The sequence below is a fragment of the Salminus brasiliensis genome, chromosome 5 (genome assembly GCF_030463535.1).
Source record: "Salminus brasiliensis chromosome 5, fSalBra1.hap2, whole genome shotgun sequence".
Classification (NCBI taxonomy): Eukaryota; Metazoa; Chordata; class Actinopteri; order Characiformes; family Bryconidae; genus Salminus; species Salminus brasiliensis.
Genome location: NC_132882.1, coordinates 35,828,014 through 35,848,533, shown reverse-complemented (window position 1 = coordinate 35,848,533; position 20,520 = coordinate 35,828,014). Strand labels below are relative to the sequence as shown.

At 40.8% G+C, this 20,520-nt stretch overlaps 1 protein-coding gene across 1 annotated transcript; it reads right to left on the bottom strand.

Annotated features, from left to right (window-relative positions):
• Window positions 1–4,628: 4,628 nt before the first annotated feature.
• LOC140556620 (serine/threonine-protein kinase pim-1-like) lies at window positions 4,629–6,717 on the bottom strand. The gene is made up of 6 exons (XM_072680701.1): window positions 6,693–6,717; window positions 6,002–6,096; window positions 5,858–5,908; window positions 5,360–5,735; window positions 5,012–5,188; window positions 4,629–4,735 (listed from the first exon to the last, which is right to left on the bottom strand). Exons 1-6 carry the CDS (start codon window positions 6,715–6,717, stop codon window positions 4,629–4,631), a joined length of 831 nt encoding a protein of 276 aa, XP_072536802.1.
• Between the last annotated feature and the right edge of the window lie 13,803 nt (window positions 6,718–20,520).

The following is a 20,520-nucleotide window of genomic DNA, read 5'->3' as shown; positions in this document are numbered from 1 at the left end:
TTTAACGACACATTAGTATCGGCAATTGAAAACTTTTTTATTTCAAAGGGAAAACTATCAAAGGATCACACATGTTGGACTTGGTAAAAAATCTCACGCCGCCTCTAAAAGTATCTGATGACCGGAGACCCCTAGGATGGTCTGAAATGTTACAACCTGTAGCCAACTTAAACATTCCCTTATCAACCATTCCTAACATGGGGGTTTGACGTAAAATATCCGAAGTGAAGAAAACCAAGTCATTGTATTCTCAGATAGATTCAAAGAGCTCGTATCATAAAAAGAAGAGACTCTGACTCATCTAGTCACGGTACCCTCACCCCCATTTTTAAATTCCCCAGTTTTACTTCATCAAGCTGGTTACATTTTTAATGACGTGTATTATGTTGATATAAAGAAATGATGAGACGATATAGAGACGTTAAGTTGTATAAACTTGTAAAGTTGCTCTTTATTTGAATAAACGTTTGATAAAAATTTTTTCTCGTATCCTGCATTGTTTTTTTCACTATGCATTACATTCTGAATTTTTCACCGCAGTCAACGCATTGAACACATTTCATGACGCAAGATTTGTTTACTCTAGGATACATTTGTTTGAGGAAAGATACAACCGCGTCATCATTTCTTTTCAAATCATCGGTATACATAGACATAATATGATTAACAAATATCCTTTAGCTCTGTGACATAAAAAGAGTATGCAGTGTTGTCCACAGCAAACCGATTCAAACCTTTGAACTTGCTTTGAGTTGTGACTTATTTTAAAGCAGTTCTTTTTTTAAAAATGATTAAATAGATTTAGGAAAGAGTTCATAAGTCGGTGAGTTTCTGTACAAGTCCAAAAATTCTCTGGAGGTTTCAGCATTTAGGCTTAAAGCCAGGCAGTGTCCCCGGGCATGTAACTCGGGTGAGTGTTTACAATGAAAAGCGCGGGAAATTGTGTCACGGCGTTCTCGCGTAGTTCATCACAGGCAAAGACGCCTCTGAATATCTTTTTTACTGCGGGGCAACTTCTCATCAACTCCAAAAGTTCTCCGATATCTATGTTTCCTGATAATTGATGAGGACGTTTCGCCGATTATTGATTTCCAGAATCGAATCAGAACTGGCATATACGATTAGGTTTACAGTTCACGGAAGAAGGTTTCAAAATCTTAGCTCCAGTCTCATATTTCCTGACTTTATTAAGGATAGATGTTAGGCAATATCGGCCTTGCGGGTCCGTCACGTCCATTTGTCCGGCGGTGTCTTTATAAAATAGTCCTGCGGAATATTGCGTTTCCAAAGCAGTTTTGCTAAAATTTTAAATCAATTCCATAATTGCTCTGTAGGGGTACGTATTACTCGACTGACTGATGAGGCGATCTCCCAACATAACGTCTACTTGAGAAAAGAGAGACGCTATGAGGTAGTTTACAACTCTGACCTTAGCATCGTTAGCTATGTCGGTGCCGTCTGCGTTTGTGATTTTACACTGGAGATGTAAAAACGCGTTGTTCAATCTAGATAGTCTTCACCATTGCCCGCCACAAAAAACTCCAAGTGTCCGTTATCCGTTACGGCTGAAAGCAGGGGTATTTTGTTGTAAACATACTTTTCAGTGCTCGTTTGGGTGTACTGTAGCATAAAAATATCTAATGCTGACTTGGTGCATTCTGACGATAGACTGTGCAGGAAAGCCATGGCTTTAGAAAATGTTCACCTTTCTTTGTCTGACGAATGATGATAATGATGATGAGGCAAAACACTTGGTTCCTCTTTGTTTGGTCTTTTTTACTCTTACGCTTACTTTTTTACTTTACCTTGCGTGATTTCACGTTTTTTTTATTCGGAATGACGTACCTCCTTCCAGGAGGCCACCTAGCGTTCTTGTAGGCTATCATGCTTGTAGGCGAGTCCTGATCCCTCCTGTTTTTCAGTTTTGTTTGTCACAGTGTTACTCACCACATCACTTACGATACCTTTTGCTGAGTTTTTTAAATGAGGTTTTGCGATAGTGAATCCCCTTTTTATAATAGGAACGGCCATCCTTAAAAGCGCTTTGAAGATTCTGCCTAAAGATCCTTGTAACCCAGGAAGCCCATTGCCAGCTTGATGTTGTAGACCTTGGGCTTGTTGTAGGTTAATGTGACAATTTCATTGTTTTTACCGCTTATATGTACGCACCTCAACAAAGGTACAAATCTATCCCCTACTCTTTGATAATGAATAAAATCTGTATACACAAACATTGTGTAAAATCCCCCGTAAATGTCGGACGGATAGGGAGCCTCTGAGTTTTCACATGTGCGTTCTTTTTTTTCTTCCAGACCCAGCACATGCGTCAGTTTTCCGTATGTACTTAGTGAATAGGGCTTCTTTGTGTCCAAGCGGATTTTGTTGGTCTGGGGGCTGTATTTAATTCTTACCTCAAGGCCTAAATTTTTTACAACCCTGTTCATTTCATAAACCAATTGTTCCAGGTCAACGTAATACCCCTGGCTCATTTGACAGGTATGAAAATACGGACGGAATTTATCGCCCAACGCATCATCCAATATTTTTCATTTTCAATTTGTTCATCAAAATAGAACCTGAAATAACCACCGTTAGACAAATGCCACGAATGAATCGTGTCTGTCTTTCAAGCGCATTTTTGTTCTAGCCAAAGTCGGCCGTATTTTTTTGGGTGCATCTGTGACAGAAGCCATGGTTATTACGGCTATCTTCTAACCCCAACTGCCGCACAAACACTGACCCTTTAAATCCGTCGGCCTACAGGGTCGGTTGAATGAATGGGTGGAGACTTATGATGTTGCATACTCTGATTTGCTCAATCGTATGTATCTCCGTCACTTGATTGGGCGCCTTTTTTAAAAGATGTTACCGAATCATTGCGTGTAATATATGATTGAATTGTAAAAAAAAGTCTATAAATCTGTGATCAAGTCTCTCTCTCTCTCTTTCTCTCTCTCACGTGGGCACAGGGGTAGGGTGTGAGAATGGGTAACAGATGTCGGAAGGGACCTGTAAAAACATTTTGATGGATCAGGGTCTGATTAAGGGTCTGGGGTCTTCTAAAACTGAGGGACTATCTTTTAGAAGAGTGGTATTCATCTCTACAGAGCAGTTCCAGAAACTTGTAGAAACCATATTAAGGCACATTAAAGCTGTTCTGGAAATTTATGGTGGCTCAACATCTTAGTGAGACACATTATGTTGATTTTTCTTCCAATTGTCCCCCATCTGTGTGTGTATATAATATAGAGTCATACTGAGTATTTACTTTATTTGTCCGGCCTACACTACAGGCACCTGAATGGCCAATGATCCTGTGAATAATGTTCATTGACAAACAAAGATAAAAAAAAAAAACAGCAAGAAAGGTAAAACCAAAAGGTAATGCTGCCATCCAGTGCCAGCAATGAACAGTTCACAATCCACAACAGTGGTCAACAAAGCTCCTGAATATCCACCTTCCTACAGACCCACAGGGCTCAGTTGTAGGGTAGATGAAACTGATGTTAATTATGAGAGAACTGCAGTGTGGGCCTATGTACAGGGTTTAAGTAGTAGCAGTACAAATTGATATGAGCCAGTATGACTAGAGTAGCTTAGTGTTTTTTGATGGATTGGTAGATTAAGGATCAGCATGTGTTTATTTAACCAGTATCATTGTCTTAAAGTTCATAAATGATCTTTTGAGACATTACACCAATAGAACACATTCATTTCTCACCATGAACTTGTGGAATGGCTTCATCATGAATACAGTGTCTTTATGCAATGCCAAATGTATGGGTGTAACTAGACGTTAGCATGGTGATACAAGTAAATGACAAGAGCTGCAACGTTTCAGAGTTTATTTTCTTGATGAACCAAGCCAAGCTTTTCTGACTGCTTACCTCCTTTGATCTGATGGAGGCCTCACCCTAGTATCTACACTCAATTCTATACTACTACCTACACCTCACACTAGCTTCTACCCTCACTCCTACACTACTACCTACACATCACACTAGCTTCTACACTCACTTCTACACTACTACCTACACATCACACTAGCTTCTACATTTACTCCTACACCTCAAACTAGCTTCTACACCTCACCCTAGCTTCTACACTCACTTCTACACCTTACCCTAGCTCCTACACTCACTCCTACACCTCAACCTAACTTCTACACTAATCCCTACACCTCACACTAGCTTCTACACTCCCTACTACACCTCACTCTAGGTTCTACACTCACTACTACACCTAACACTACCTTTTACACTTGCTTCTACACCTCACACTCACTTCTATTCTAATCCCTACACCTCACACTAGCTTGTTCACTCAATGGGTCACAGACTGTGCCACATTTGTGTTATTTGTGTTATATTGTGATCTGTCTCAGCAGGCCACCACAGGATTCTCTTTCCACAGCCTGAAACAAAGCAAACAATATGCATTAGATACAGATGCACTCCTTAAGATTTGCAATGCTGAGATTTTTTTCATGTTAATTGATATTTCTAGAAAGTTAGGAGCATGTGCTAATATCACACTATCAGCTCCTCTCTATCACCAAAAGACATATTTTAGCTTGTACTGCTTCTTCTCTTAGCATTAACTTCCTTTCCTCCCTGGCTAACCTGATCCTAGGCTGACTCGTTGCATTGGAACCAACTGTGCTGCAAGATCTGCTGAAAAGTAGGCCTCCTGGATGGTTTGTACTGCAGGCACCAGCTAATCAGATTGCAGCATTCTGTGTAGAGTGATGGGATTGGATGAGAGAAAGATGCTTCAGCATGACGTTTATCTTTTCTTTTCTTTTAATGATCTCTACATTTCAAAAAGACTACCATGCTAAATACACAGATCTGAACTTCTACATTTGGGGACACCTGGTATGTACTGCAATCCTTCAGCTTTAGTTCTGCATATTCTCCCAACTACAGATCTAGTTTCTGATTTCTGTCTCTTCCACTTAGATATGTGTCTGTTTTCTTCTTGTTTACCAAGATGCTCCCATTTATCTTACCAGTGGATAGGCCGTCCTCAAAGCACAGAAGCCCCTCGAGGATATCCAGGCCGTTTCTAAAGGGCAGGAATCCACACACCATCCTGAACAGAAGGACTCCTAACGACCACACTGTTGCAGGCCTGGCGTGGTACCTCCACTTTAGGAGGAATTCTGGAGGCCAGTATTCCATGGTGCCTGAGAACATAACAGAGGAAGAGAAATAAGGAGAGCTGAGCACAGATCTTCATTTCTATCTTCATTTAACAGCTCAAGTGGCTATGGGACATCAGGCTCCTCTGAGGATCCTCATTTTGTAAGAAATGTGTGAATTTTGTAGTGATTTCAGTGCCCTAAACTCAAATGTACCTGCGTAATCAGTATGTCCAGCCTTCCTGACCCAGTCACCACAGCCAAAATCAATGAGCTTTAGCTCCGAGGTGTCCGTGTTGATGAGGAAGTTCTCTGTTTTGATGTCCCGGTGCAGGACACCTCGCTTGTGGCATTTTTTTGCCGCCCCAACTGCCTGGACCATTAAGTCTCTGGCCATGTCTTCAGTGATGGAACCTCCAAAGTTGTCAATGAAGGCATCCAAGTCCATGCAGGGATGAGGACACTCAAGGATTAGAATGTAGCGCTCAGGCTCATCAAACCAGTCGATGAGCTTTATAATATTGCTAACGGGTGGCTCACTCATCGTCTGCATGAGAGCCACTTCAGCAGGCACGGACTTGGAATCATCAGGCTGCAGGAAAACATTGTGAGATCAGATGATGAGAACTGATCATGTGAAATCCAGTTCTGTGTTACTACTAGTATGATTTATGGACAGGTTTTAAAGGGAAACTGGGTTCTAGGTACACTTACACTTTGGACGTATAGATCACCTTCCTGTTTTGTGACAAATTTAATGGCCACCTGCACACAAGGATAATACAAGGTATTAGGATTATGGGGACTGAAAAGACAATAGAGGAGATAATGAAGTAATGGAGAGACTGAGGTAACAACCTGTAGGAGATCGGAGAGACGTGTTCCCGCGAAGACTGTTCCAAAGCTTCCTTCGCCCAGTTTCCTTCCAAAAATATATAAATCATCAAAGGTATCTGTGGAAAATAGTGGTGAACATGAGTATTAGCTCTCTTTAGATTATTTATCATGAGTTTATCTATTAACATCACCTGCTGTGCAGGGGGCAGTGGAATTTACATCATGTAAACTTGGATAATTAAAGGTTCACTTATATACACAGGACCTTCTTCAGGTCTGACCAATGAACTGACCTGGCTTGGTGGGACAGTTTACGGTCCCTTTCCTCTTCTTCCTGGTAGAGGCTTCAGTATTAGGAACTGGACTTGTTCTTCCCAGAACACTGCGGCTGGATTCCACCTCTGTCCTTTTCCTTTTTCTTCCACCACCATCTGTGTACAGGATTTGTATTTTTAATGGAATTTCATTATATAGGGTATATAGTATATTTCTGCCAATGGTAATACTAGACAGGTACATAACATTGATATACTATTTTCTTACGGTAAAGTGCTGTATAAATGTGCTAAAACTGCACTAGTGTCCATAAACAACGTTGCTAAGTAAAGAGCATTTTTGTCCCTTCACTAAAGTCTCATATCAGATTCAAAAGTGTCCTTAAAACAAAAGCAGCTCTAATAACTAAAACTTCAGCAGGAGTGTATGGACTGACCTGTATGTTTAGAGCGCTGCTCCATCGTTTTCTGAGTGTTTTCGTTCATTGAACTCAACAGAAATGACCAACTTTTAAGTTGTACAGTTTTGCAGTTCTGCATCACTACCCTCATTTATTGTGACATCATAATGAGCTTGTTGCCACGGTGATGTACTGAAATCTAGACATGGGCCATGTATACTCTATATGTATGTATAGAAGTGTGTGTGTGTGTGTGTGTGTGAGAGAGAGAGAGAAAGATAGAGCACCCATTGCTGACACAGATGTGCAAATGCACACACACAGCTTATCTTGTCCCTGTAGAGAAATACTGACAACAAATTAGGACAGATAAACAATAATGTCTTGTGTTGTACACCATGCCTAATGCCAGGTGTGGGCTAGAGGGGTGTAAAACCCCCCAGCATTGAGCTGTGGAGCAGTGGAACTGTGTTCTCTAAAACAGAGGTGCTCCATCCAGTACGTTTGGGATGAGTTGGAGAGTTGGTGATGAGGTGGGGTGGTGATCATCCAACATTCTGACCTCTCTGATGCTCTTGTTGCTGAATGCAATCAAATCCTCACAGCAATGCTATGGAATTGTTGTTGAAAAAGCAGTGAGTAACGTTGATAAGGCCACGGTAATCTGCGCCACGCAGGTTTCGAGAGCTAGGGCCCTTCCTCTCTTAGGATTGTAAGACATGAGCAGATTCGAGTGATAGCGTGAAAGTTAGCTTAACGAGGTGATAGAAGAGATGTACAGGGGTGATACAAGAGATAATAGATAGATGGATCCAGTAAATACAGTTAAGTGGTGATGATTGTAGAACAGCAGTGTTAAAGAAATAGGTTTCTCAGGTGTGTGGGTTGGAATGAGGTATAGGAAAATGAATGAGCCCTGTCTGGATGTCAGAGAGGGAGATAGGTAAGGGTAAATCTTCATAAACCACTAAAGCAGCCCATATTGGCGCCAGGTCACATGCAGTACAAGAATACTGTTAATAAGTCCTGTGGTTGTCGTATGGATCCTGGAATGTGGGTTTTATAGTGTAATTCCAACCTACCACCTGAGAGACAGATTTGACTAGGTTCAGATAGTTATATATAGAAGGTGTGTTACTAACTTTATGCCTTATGTGAAGGAAAGTCTTTATATGGTTGATATAAGTGTTGTTGTTAGCCACTGTAGGAGAATAGTCTCTGGTATTTGAATGTTTGAGATGGATTAGATGATATTAACAATGATTGTAGAATGTTGATATAATATGATACTTATAATTTGAGACAAGTAGAGGAGTGTATTTAACATAATACACTTTGTGTATGTATATAATTTTATAATGGCAAGCAGTTAATAAAGGGGTTTTAGTAGTATGTATGTGTGTGTGCGGCTCTCTGTGTTTGCAATGGCTAAGGCGTGGCTGAGCGCCAGATGTGTAATGAATTGCTAATGATAGGATATGCAGGGGCGGAGTATGATTTTTCCCCATGAGGGAAAAAAAAGAGTTTGGTTAAGAGTTTGGTTGTAATGTCATATGAGAAAATATATATTAGAATAATAATATTAGTATTGTTAAATATGTGTTCATGAAAAGATGACTAGAAGATAGTAAGAGCAGAATGGTTGGTTGTGTTTGCATGGGGGAAAAGATGTCTAATGGGTTTTCTCTGTGCTGATTGGGTCTAGTGGTGTTCCTGGTATGGCTTATGTTGAAAGGATAGACTGTTATTGATCCCAAAGACAGTCGGCAAGAAGCACTATATGATGGCTGTGATGACTTTTTGGTGTGCTGTGTCAGTGAGTGTGTTGCTTGGAGTGCTGATTGTGCTTTGTGAGTGTGTTAAGTCTAAGTGAATATTAGACCCAGTGTAAACTGTTATGTAAATTGTTCAGGGTGTATAACAGACCATTAGAATGGTAGTGTTGCTTTTACTAGTATCACTGATGTTTGGCATTTACCTTACACAAAGTTCATTTATGATAGAATAGATTGAGGTCTGGGCTGTTCTGGCAAACCTCAGTTAATATCAATAACTTATTTAATTACAAGTAACTTAAAATAAACAAACAAATAAATATAGTATAAGTCAAAGTAGACAGTGACAGGGTAGTAACTTCAGCAATTTTAAGTAATCTTTTTTCACACTCAAATAACATGAGAGGCTATTATTATGCAGACTATGGGTACAAATGCTTCAAAAGGAATTACTCCTGTTAATGTGGTTAAGAAAAAATAATTTACTACTAATACTACTAATAAACTACTAATAAACTAAGACATCAGAGAAATGTCACAAGCGTTGGCCTGACATTGACCAACCATGGCCAATGGAGGGGACTCTTAATCTAGATGTAATTAAAGTTATGCAGGTGCTTTACTTTACTGGGTTTTGGGCACCATATTTGCTTGAGCAGATAGACTATGTCGTTGGTAGATGCACAGTTAGCTTAAAGAATAATTTTCGAAGGAGTGTAATGGTTCCACCTGATCACATCCAAACTCCACGGGGTCCTATGCGTGGGTTAGTAGTGGACTTTGTTGACATGATAAAACCAATAGGAGGTAAGATATATGTTAGTCATGGTGGAGCGATTTTCAAGATTGCCAGAGGCCTGTCCAACCAAATGGAAAGATGCATATTCCATTGCCAAGTTTCTGTGCAGAGAAGTCATAAGCAGGTGGGGACTTCCAGATCGCATATCCTCAGATAATGGGAAGGAGTTTGTGGATAAGACAGTGAAATTAATTAAACCACGTCTTGGGGCAGTGTATCATCCGCAAAGTCAGGGAATTTGTGAGAAAATGAAGGGTGTTCTAAAGAACCGCATTGTGAAAATGAGTAGTAACAGTTTGACAGTATAATAATGTTGTTTTGTATAATACAGTATAATAATACAGTATAATACTATTGTGTCATTTGCATTTGATGTTTTGAAGGAAAGATATTGGCTGTTCTTTTCTATTTTTCCCTCCAGACTAGCTGTGGGGAATACCACTGTGAGGTGACTGGTGTTCAGAGATCCCAAGCTGCAGAAGAGGTCAGACATTGATAGACAATACAAATCTGGAGATCTGAAGACCTTTTGAACAAGGACATTGTAAAGGCATCCATCCAGACTCACCATATCATTACTACATCAAGGAACACCGCTGCTGAGGCATTGCAGTGTGACACATTTTAAACTTGTCATATGTACCTTAAATACATTAAATGGAGACATGGTAGTTTTTATATGTATAACCCATTGTTTATTATATTATTATATCCTTGATTATTGTAAACAAGTTGTAAGATGTATGTAATAAAATGTATTTTATTATTGAGTAAGTACAGTGTGACCTCAGGGGTTTTGTTCTTTTCTCGACACTAGGGGTAGTGATGGCAGGCAGGGACAGGTGTATTGGAAGGTCCGATGGGTCGACCAGCCTGAAAGTACACATTATTTTTTGTTCAGTGAGGTTCCACATGTATTTTACTCATACCTGTAGGCTTCCATATTCACTATATACATCGGTAAGACATTTCTTCTTTTTACATTGGCATGAAGTACAGCATGTGGTCGCCGAGGGCAGAGGTACCGTGAGAGAGTTTTTTCTGTCTTGAGTGATTGAGGGACATTTAAGGTAAGATAGCTGCCTGGCAGGTTTTTGCTCTCACACTCCGTAAATTTGGTGCTGAAGAAGGCACACATTGAAGGAATTGTTGTTTAGATACACATGTAACCATGTGTATGTTACTCTTCTATTTGCTTGAGCCTCTGATGAGGTTCAAAAGGGGGGCAGCATGTAGTATATTCATTAGCTATGCAAATGTTCATAGACCTGAGGAAATGGTATGAAGTTGAGGAATAATATAGTGAGGCCCATGGCCTAGACCTGGGAAAGGAGAGCGAGATCCATTCCCAGGCCTAATTTGATAAACTATACATGAATTAAGTAAATATAGGCTGTTGTTTAGACTGGACATACTTTCCAGTGTACGTGACAGGAATGTTAAGGGGTCAGCTGTGTCTTTAGCATGTAGACCATGTACGTTACACAGTGGTGGGGGCTGATTTTTTATTCCTTATGGATAAGATACTGACATCCTGCATATGGGAGCAGTACAACAACATATGACGTGTAATAGGGTATAAAACACAAGGTGTTCCTCTGTCTAGGGAGAGAGCAGAGGGGCACCCTGAATTGGCGGGCTCTCTCCACGGTGATCACGAGTCTCCTTTCCAAGAGAAGTCCTTCCAAGAACACCTCAATAGTTAAATACATGTGATTTAGATGCAGCACTTCAACTTTAGGATTAATGATTCTTTAGCTAAACTATGCCCAGATGTTAAAGTTCAGTCACACGTGACAGAGATTTTCTCAAATATCCAGTGGTTGTCGTCCTCAGCTGATTCGAGGAAATGTTCACCATTCCTTGATGTGCCAGGTACAGCTTCTGGGAATGCTCGTCCTTCTCGCTTTTGGTTTAGGAAAAGTTCACAGTTGCAAGTAAAGGAAATGTTTGCTTTACCCTTGTTCAGGTCGTGACTACCCATTGCAAGCTTGATTTGAAGAAAGTAGCTGTGGAAACACTGATTAGATGTCCAGCTGAAATTCTAAAGGGTTCTAAGGTGATTAGAGTTTGGCCCTTTGGTTCTCTTTGTTGGGTGTTTACCTGGCTGGATAAACTCAGAGAGAGTTCTGTTGATTCTCTCTGTTGGGTGTTTACCTGGCTGGATAAACTCAGAAAGTTCTGTTGGTTCTCTCTGTTGGGTGTTTGTTTACCTGGCTGGAGAAACTCAGAGAGAGTTCTGTTGGTTCTCTCTGTTGGGTGTTTGTTTACCTGGCTGGATAAACTCAGAGAGAGTTCTGTTGGTTCTCTCTGTTGGGTGTTTGTTTACCTGGCTGGATAAACTCAGAAAGGTTGTTTCTTTGTTTGGACAGTCTTTTTTATCACCTGTGTAGTCACACCCATTTTCTTCTTCTGGTGTTAAACATGCATTGGGAGTTTCTGGTGGTTTTGTCACCTACATCTACATATATGTGATTCTTTAATTGGGGGAAGTTTTCTGTCCTCAGCTTTTTAAAGTTTATTAAATGAAATATTAAGATTTAAACAGAAAAAAAGAGTAGTGTAGCTGTTGGGTGGTGTTGGGAAAACCATGACTCAGGGTGTTTTCTCCTAAAACAGTGAAAAGTGGGAGGAGCAACATGCATGAAGCCCCTCCTCCCTAATCAGACCTCCTATAAACTTCACCTGTTCCATCTCTATGTCTACAAATCTGCGCAACCCTGCCCCACCCAATCACCTCCCCTGTAACTCTGTCATCATTCCTGGCTCCACTAATCAGAGGTGGGACTTGGCTTCCTTCCACAATGTAGAAGGAGCAACCTGAACTCCACCCCCCCCACGCCGCTCTTACAGTCTTCTTCCAAATCATCATAAGCTAAAGACACAATCTGATCTAGCAAATTATGACTACATAGACGGAAGCTGAATCTGTCAATGTCAATTTTTTTTATAAAGCACATTTTAAAAGAACTAATGCTGATCAAAGTAATAGTAAATTAATAAACGGGGAAGACAAACATAAAACAAACCAAACCAAAAACACAACATTAACTCTCAACTACATTAAAAGGCCTAAGAATAAAAAATGAGATTTGAGACGGGATTTTAAAAATTGCAGTGTTGGGGCTCGCCTGACATGTGGTGGCAACTCATTTTATAGTTTAGGTATAGTTTAGTGCATCAGCCTGGATTTAGGGACCACCAGAAGGAGCTGGTCAGCAGATCTAAGTGACCTTGATGGAACGAATGGCTACAAAAGCTCAGAGAGAGAGGTGGAGCTAAATCGTTCAATGACTTATAAACAAAGAGCAAAATCTTAAAATCAATCCTAAAACAGACAGGCAATAAAGGGACGCAAATATGGGCGAGATGTGTTCTAGATAACGTGTTCTTGTTAAAAGACCAGCAGCAGTGTTTTAACTGTAGCTGTGCGATGGAGGCCTGACCGACACCAGCGTGAAGCCCATTACAGTAATCAAGTCTGGATGAAGTTAAAGCATGTAAGACCCTCTCAAAATCATTGAAGGTGTCAGCCCCTCTGTATTGCGCCCTCCCCAGGGCGATTCTGAGCCACCGCCCACACGCTCACAGAATGACTTTTGTTGTGTTTCCGTTCTCGTTTTGATTCATGGATTCGGTTCTTGTTCATATACGTTCATGTATGTTCGGTTCAGTGTCTTGATTCGGTTCAGTGTTTGATTCAGGCTCATCACGTCATGTTTAATTAATGTGTTTCACCTGAGACGGGGGGGGGGGGGGGGGGGGACTTATGGGGCTTCAACGCTCAGTTCGAGAATTAAATGGTTTGGAACCTTGATGTACCCCCAGAGGTTCCCGTCTCTGACCACGGTGTGTTTAGGCCAGCTTCGGCTCGACTTCCTCATTTTGCGAGCAAGCCACCCGGCGGTTCAGGCACTCAGCGAGGTTCGCTCGCTATCTGCTTATTTATAACACGTCACAACATTTTCAGTCGGTATGGCCGTAAGACCTCAGTAGATCTCTAAAGGACACAGAGAGAACAGTGTGAATACATTAGCGCACCCTTTGGACTGACACGTCTTACTCAAAGACGTTCTTTCATTAAATCTATACTCTAAAGCAATTATTTAATATTACAAATTACGTAATCAGTATTAAATTCAGTATTAAACAGAAAGCCGGGTCTGAGCCTCTTTAGAGCAAGCCAGGAGCGACAGTGGCAAGGAAAAACTCCCTCAGATCGAGAGGAAGAAACCTTGAGAGGAACCAAGACTCAAAAGAGGAACCCATCCTCCTCGGGTCGACACCGGAGAGCAGAACAGAGAAGGAGAAAGCGGGAGAATAACAGCTGAGGAGGGAAATAATGGAGACATGGGAGTGATGTGGGAGCGAGGCGTGGGGGGCGTGAAGGCTGGCTGGTAGCTGCACTGGGTCTTGAGAGGACCTGAAGCTGCTGAAAAACTGCTGACTGGGGTTCCAGTACTAAAGACTGGCTACAAGAGGTTCACTCTTCCTGTCTTCTGGGTCTGATGGAAGAACAACATGATAACAATTAACATAAGAATAACATAAGAAAATTTCCAGTGATTTTCAAATTTCAAATACCTCATCTCAGACTGAGTAATCTGAAGGGGAGCTGAAGCATCCTGTAGGGCTCCTGGTTTCCTGCATCACTGTAGACCTTGGCAGAAGAGGGTCCTCCACCAATGGCCCATGGAGCGAGACTTCACCCTGAAATGGATCCTTCCCATCAGAACTCCTGAAGGGCTCCTGGTTTCCTGCATCACTGTGGGCTGAGGGAGAACAGGTTATGCTTCCTCTACCAGCCCATGGAGCGGGACATTCCCTTCAGAGCCGGACCCAGCCAGAAGGTTATCGTTACCAGGAGCTGTGCTCGATGTCTACAGGGGGTGAACCCTGTTCGGCTTCTTCAGGATCTGTTGGAGGAACAAAAGGACAAAGATTGACCAACTGAAACTGAAAATTTTGGACCATCACAATCTCTCAACACTCGACTTACATACCTTAAACTTGGGGAATCTCAGCCTCCTGTTTCCCTGCCTCATCGTTGGCTGCGCTTCTACAGCTTCCGTCTCCACCACTGGTTCATGGAGCAAGATGTCCCATCCTCGCGTCTCTGCTCAGAACATGAAGAAGCAGGAGCTTCTGTAGAGGCAGCAGAATGACGAGCACCCTCCTGAGAAGAGGAGAAGTCGTGCACCATGGACGTCCTTTTGAAGAACTTCCTAATTCTTCTTCGAACTGCTTGAGAAGCTCTGAGGATCGGTGCTACAACATAGGTTTGAGCTGCCTTCTTAAGTGAAGCACAGCTGAAGCAGCCAATCTTCTCCCCCACAACCTCTACGCTTCCACTGCAGTCGTCCTCCTGGAGCGGGAGGACCTCTTGATGAGAGCAGCTTCCCCCATCCTCTTCATCAACGGGTACCACTAAAAACCTGCCGATAACTCTGGTGATGGTAGAGAAGCAACAGAGAAATGTACTTATTGTTAGTGAGCTGACACTCTACTTTATCTACTCTACATGGACAAATGTATTGGGACACCTGATCATTCATTGTTTCTACTAAAATCAAGGCTATGAAAAAGAGTTTATCCTGTCTTTCTTGGAGTAACTGTCTCACTGTCCAGAGAAGAAGGTTTTCTACTAGATTTTGGCAGGAGCATTGCTTTGAGGATTTGATTGCATTGAACCACAAGAGCGTTAGTTAGTGAGGTCAGGATGTTGGATGATGATCACCACCCCACCTCGTCATCCCCAACTCCCCAACTCATCCCAAAAGCACTGGGTGAAGCACCACCATCATTCCAGAGAGCACAGGGGGGGGGGCAGCCCTATCCTGGCATTAGGCAGCATGGTGCCAATACGTTGGCATAATAAATCACACCAAGGCTCCACACATCGCTCTTCTTTGGATCATGCCTCTGACGCATGTTTATCTCAGGTGCACAGTAGTAAGGATTTCCACACAATGTCTTGCATAGGTCAGGGAAGCCTCTTGAGAAGCATCCTAATCCAAAGTCGGCCAGTTTGATTTGACCATCAAAGGTCAGCAGAACATTATTTAATTTGAGGTCTCGATGGACGATGTCCTGCTGGTGCAGGAAGTCCACCGCGCTGAGTAGCTGGGAGAACCACGTTTTGGCCTGGTCAGTGGGGATAGGGCCAGTCTCAACAATATGATGAAGGAGATCTGTGGCAGCAGCCTCCATCACAATGTACACACGTTCCTGCATCTCAATAATTTCATGCACCTGAATGATGTGAGGGTGCTTTACTCTTCTGAGAATGGTGAGTTCCTGGGATTGTGCCTCATAGTCCATTATTTTGATGGCCACCTGGTTTGGGTGCCTTTCAGATGAGGCCAGCTTAACTGTGCTGTAAGTCCCTTCACCGATGACGCTCAACACGTCGTACCCAAAAAATGTCAGAATGTCATCAGTTTCCATGTTTTCCCTGCAAACAGAATGTAGATTTGACAGTTAGAGAAGGTAGAGGAGGTGTGAGGACCGATTCCCCCTGTGAATTCCTGCTGGAATGAAGTTTATTTAGTCTTGATTAGGGATTGATCTTAATCCTTGACACTCATTAGCTCTCCTCCCCTATCACATGTAATGGTCCTAACACTGGGCAAGTGAGGACTGGCACATTGCCTCCTCTGACACATGCACAACCAGCCACTGCCTCTTTTCAAACTGATGCAACATCACCCAGCAACCAGCGCGCTCAAAGGAAAGCGCTGGGTACCCAGAACTGATGCTGTGGCTAGCAGAAGCCCATGCTGCCCATGTACCCACCTGGAGAGAATGAGGCCAATTGCGCTCTCTCAGCCTCTGGCTGCTGATGGCAAGGAGCATGACCCAGGGTTTGAACCAGTGACCCTCGATCAAAGTGGTTAGACAATGTCATTCTGTCTCTCTAAATGATCCTATAAAATCTCATGGAATGTTAGTGTCAGCCAATCAGCAGGGTCGATTAGTTAATTGGTTGGAGGGAGGGGGAAAATATAGCTGTGAGTGGCGATTACAGGGTTCTAGCACAGGCAACTCTTTGGGAGACCTTTTCGAGAACTTCTAACAGACAACGATCAGTAATAGGGGGGCAGAGCTGATCAGAAGGTCTCCATATGTATGATTATTGATCAGAGGCCATTCTTAAGAATAATTTGATTTGAGTTTTGCACAGATTGACCTTTTGACCTTGGAATAATAAGCTGCAGATATTAAACAAATAAGTCAAACCACTGGACTGGGAGAGCACTTTCTTACATATCTAATTACAAAACTGTTAAACTCAGAAACTGAACACAGCGTTACATTAGAAGAAGGGCTTTTAGAGAATTTAAGTGTAAGTTTTTTAGTGTATCGCCCCCTAAAGGCAGATCTGTGTCAAAAAAGGCATCATCTGACCAAAATCTCTATGTTATTTTTTAAATAATTAACATTTGTTTGTTGGATTTTTCAGAAGTGTATGTACAATATACACTGTATTGACAAAAGTATTGGGACAGCTGCTCATTGCTTCTTCTGAAATTAGGGGTATTAAAGAAGTTGGAGTAACAGTCTCTACTGTTCAGACTTTGGAGGAGCACTGCTGTGTGGAATTGATTGCATTCAGCAACAAGAGTGTTAGTGAGGTCAGGATGTTGACTTTTCACCATCCCACCTCATCATCCTCAACTCCCCAACTCCCACAATTGTCATGTTCTAATACAGAAGGGGTTCTGTTCCATAGAAAGAGGGATAAACACTAAAAAAAAGTGGTTCTGATCACAGTCTTTTTGTACCTGCATTTGAGGTTCTGATGGAGGAGCTCTCTGCTCACAACACATTTATTAGCTCACACACTCATTAGCATAATGTGACGTCAGCCTTCTTTTGGCTTGAGCGGTTCGGTGTTGTAATCAGTAATTACTAAATGGTTCTTACCTCGTCCTCTGTGTGAGAGAAGCAGGTGTAGAATCTGTTTCTAGGTTCTAGATAATAAGGATCTAGATAAGTGTCCACCAAATGATGTCCGCACCAATAGTACCGTAGGAATCAACTGTCTCGCGAGCTGCTGAATCGTAACTGAGCCAATGAGGGACAACCTGCCTTTTATAGGTGTTCCGATTCCGTGACATCATCGATGACATCACAATGGAGAGTGGAGCCTGGGCACTCTACAGTGTTCTGAGAAGCAGAGCTGTGTGTCCTTCATTGACTGTACACACAGTGCTGTGCAAAAGTACTGCCCCCTCTGGTGGTTCTCTGTTACTGCAGATTTGCAGCAATTTTCTTTAGAACTTCCATCAAAATGTTACACAACAAATGTATTTTGCATGCAGATCAGCCCTGTGAAAACGTATTTGCCCCTTCAGTTACTTCAGCAGCACATAACCCAAACTGCAGTGCTAATCAGACTGAGCTGATTGAACACAGCCAGGTCTGCTGAATGAACCCTCACTCATACTGAAGTTCAGATCAGGTCTGAATGACAGGATTCCCAGAGCTTTATAGCAGAAGCACTGATTCAGGGTCTCAAGCTACTTGTTAAAACAAGAGATTTCCCAAATAATGGTGCATAAATGAGCTGAACATTCTACATGTACGGGTGTCTACATCAAACATTGGTCAAACTGCTTCTCACCACAGTCGATTGGCCACAGCCTAAAACCCAAATGTAAATAAACACAAATGAGCTTTTCTGTATCTGAGTTTTTATTTTATTTAGGAATTTGTTTATATATTTAACATTGAATCTGAAAAACGTAAAGTAAAAGGTGTAAAAGTAAAACTGTGCTTTTTATTATTTTACTTGACACTCAAGTTGGTCTGAAAGGAGATGATTTGGCCCTGTAAGCAGAGTAAGGCTATTTTTTAGTTTTGTTAAATGAGTAAATGTATGTGCTTTAATGTTCATTAACAAACTTACTTGAGATATTAAACATTACATATTAATGCCCTTCTCTTACTAAAATGACACTCAATGGAGTAATATTCATACTGTTCAATAATGACAAACACTTCAATTAAAATAAAATCTTTATTCATTTTTAAGCTTCTCAGGCTGCAGCAGATTAGGGCTGCGACAAACAACTATTTTTACAATCGAATAATCTGAGGATTATTGAAATAAATAACTGATTTAGCTTGAGGTAGTTTTGCTAAGTAGCAATTAAGTTAATAAAAAATAAAAAACTTATTCAGAAATTCAGTGTTAATGAATTACCCCGCTAATATAAAAGTTATATAATATAAAAGATTAATAAAACTCCAATATATTTTTTACTTTTAAATTTTAAACCTAAGAATATGTATGTAATGCTTGGAAAAGAATGACCTGCCAAACATTAGCTGATGGACACCTTCTACAAGTAGACGTTTAAGCTGCTGCACTGGACAACACATGCGCTTATTCTGGACAGACTTCAGTCTCTCCTTTTTTTCTAGCTATTCCCTGTTCATGACTGAAACCCTCTGCTGGTGTTTGTGATCCCCAAAAGTGGAGAAAACAGGTGGAGAGGTCAGACCTGCTGGACGGTTTGATGGTTCTTTTAAAGAATTGTTCTTTTGTAGAAAAGATGTGGATGTTAGGAACCTAAAGCTTGAAGAACCAAATAACGTACAATAAAGGTTCAAACATGGTTCTAGACTGGAGTCATAAACTAATCCAGAACCTTTAGATTATGTGGAGGTTCTTTAAATGTGAAGGTTTTTGGGTTGAACTCCTCTCATTCATTAAAATAGTTCTTTAAAGAAACAACCATTGATGGGTTCTTCTGGGTTTTCTATGGAATCACTCCAAAGACCCTCTATAGGAATCTTTATTAAAGCGTGAGGGTTTTTGGAGGGTTATTCGTTTAGAAATGGGCCGAACAGCACAGGTGCGCTTTCTGGTCTGCTGGTACCATTCTTGATTCAGCTATTACATTCTGGGTGGCCGCTAAAAACAAAATACAATCAACTAATCAATCAACCAATCAACCTTTATTTCCACTCAGAAAATACAGATTTTTTACAACAGACGAGGACTGAAAGACGAGAAAATTTTTTATTTGATATATTTTATCTAAAAGGAACGAAGGTAAATGAATAAATTAAAAACATTAAAAAGAAAACCAAGATAATAGAAGCTTAAGAGTAAATTATATGACAAAATGAACAAACTAATATCTAATTATTAAGGTATAAAAATAGGATTTAATATTAAGATATTAAGAAACAATAATATTAAGAAAAGCTTTATAAACAAAACTGACAAATAAAACCAGAATATGGAGAGAAAATAGAAAATATGACAGTACAAGTCAACTATTAAAAAATAACATTTAAAAATAAAGTAGATCAAAGTAACAAACAACAGAATTATAAAATGTAAATATCAGAATAATAAGAAAAGAAAACTAAGTAAAGCTAAATGAATTAAAATGATCAAATAAAAGAATCATATTTCTAATGCACTGATTTAAAGGAAACTGAAAATGAAAGTATAAGAATGAGATGAAATAAATGAATTAAATACAATAACTAAAATAAAAACGAATAAATGAGTTGGTTAGAAATGAAAGGTTTAAACTGACTCCAGAGAGCTGAGCTTTAGTACTTCATAGTGAATTCCAGCTCGCTGCTGCTCTGAGACTAAAAGCAAGTTTCCCAGTTCAGTAAAAACTCTCGGTACCTAGCAGTTGATCCAGCCACAGGAGCGAGTCTCATAGTGAGCATTATTTCTAGACCTCATGTTGAAGTGAAGAGGACTAGCTGATATTAAAGCAGAGCTAAATCGTTGGTCGCTGCTTCCAGTGAATTAGTTGAAGTGAACAGGTGCTCTAAAAATGAAGACACTGCCCAGGCTGCTGTTTCTATTTCATTCACTGCCTGTAGAAGTAGCTCTTAAACAGTGGGGCGAGTAGTCAGAGCGATCAGATGACCAGAGCTCCGTGTTTCTAGATCAGACCGGCGCGGAGCTTCTAGTGTTAAACACTGGAGAAGAACTAAACCAGCACTAATCAATTCATACTGGTCTATTTCTTTCACCAGTGCAGGACCAAGAGTCCAGTTCCACTTATTGACTAAGCAGCAGAATATTGGGATCAATATAACCATGTTGATATATCAATATAATATAACCATGATTAGCTGGTACCACCGTTAGTTTGTGCAGAACAATGAAATGAAATGAAAACAACTTTATTTTTATTATTTTTGATCAAAGTTATGGTTTTATTAGTAAAATTAAAGCTACGTCTGACAGGAGAGAAAGACCTTGTTTCCTTACATGTTAAACTGCTGATGAAACTATTAAGCTCATTAA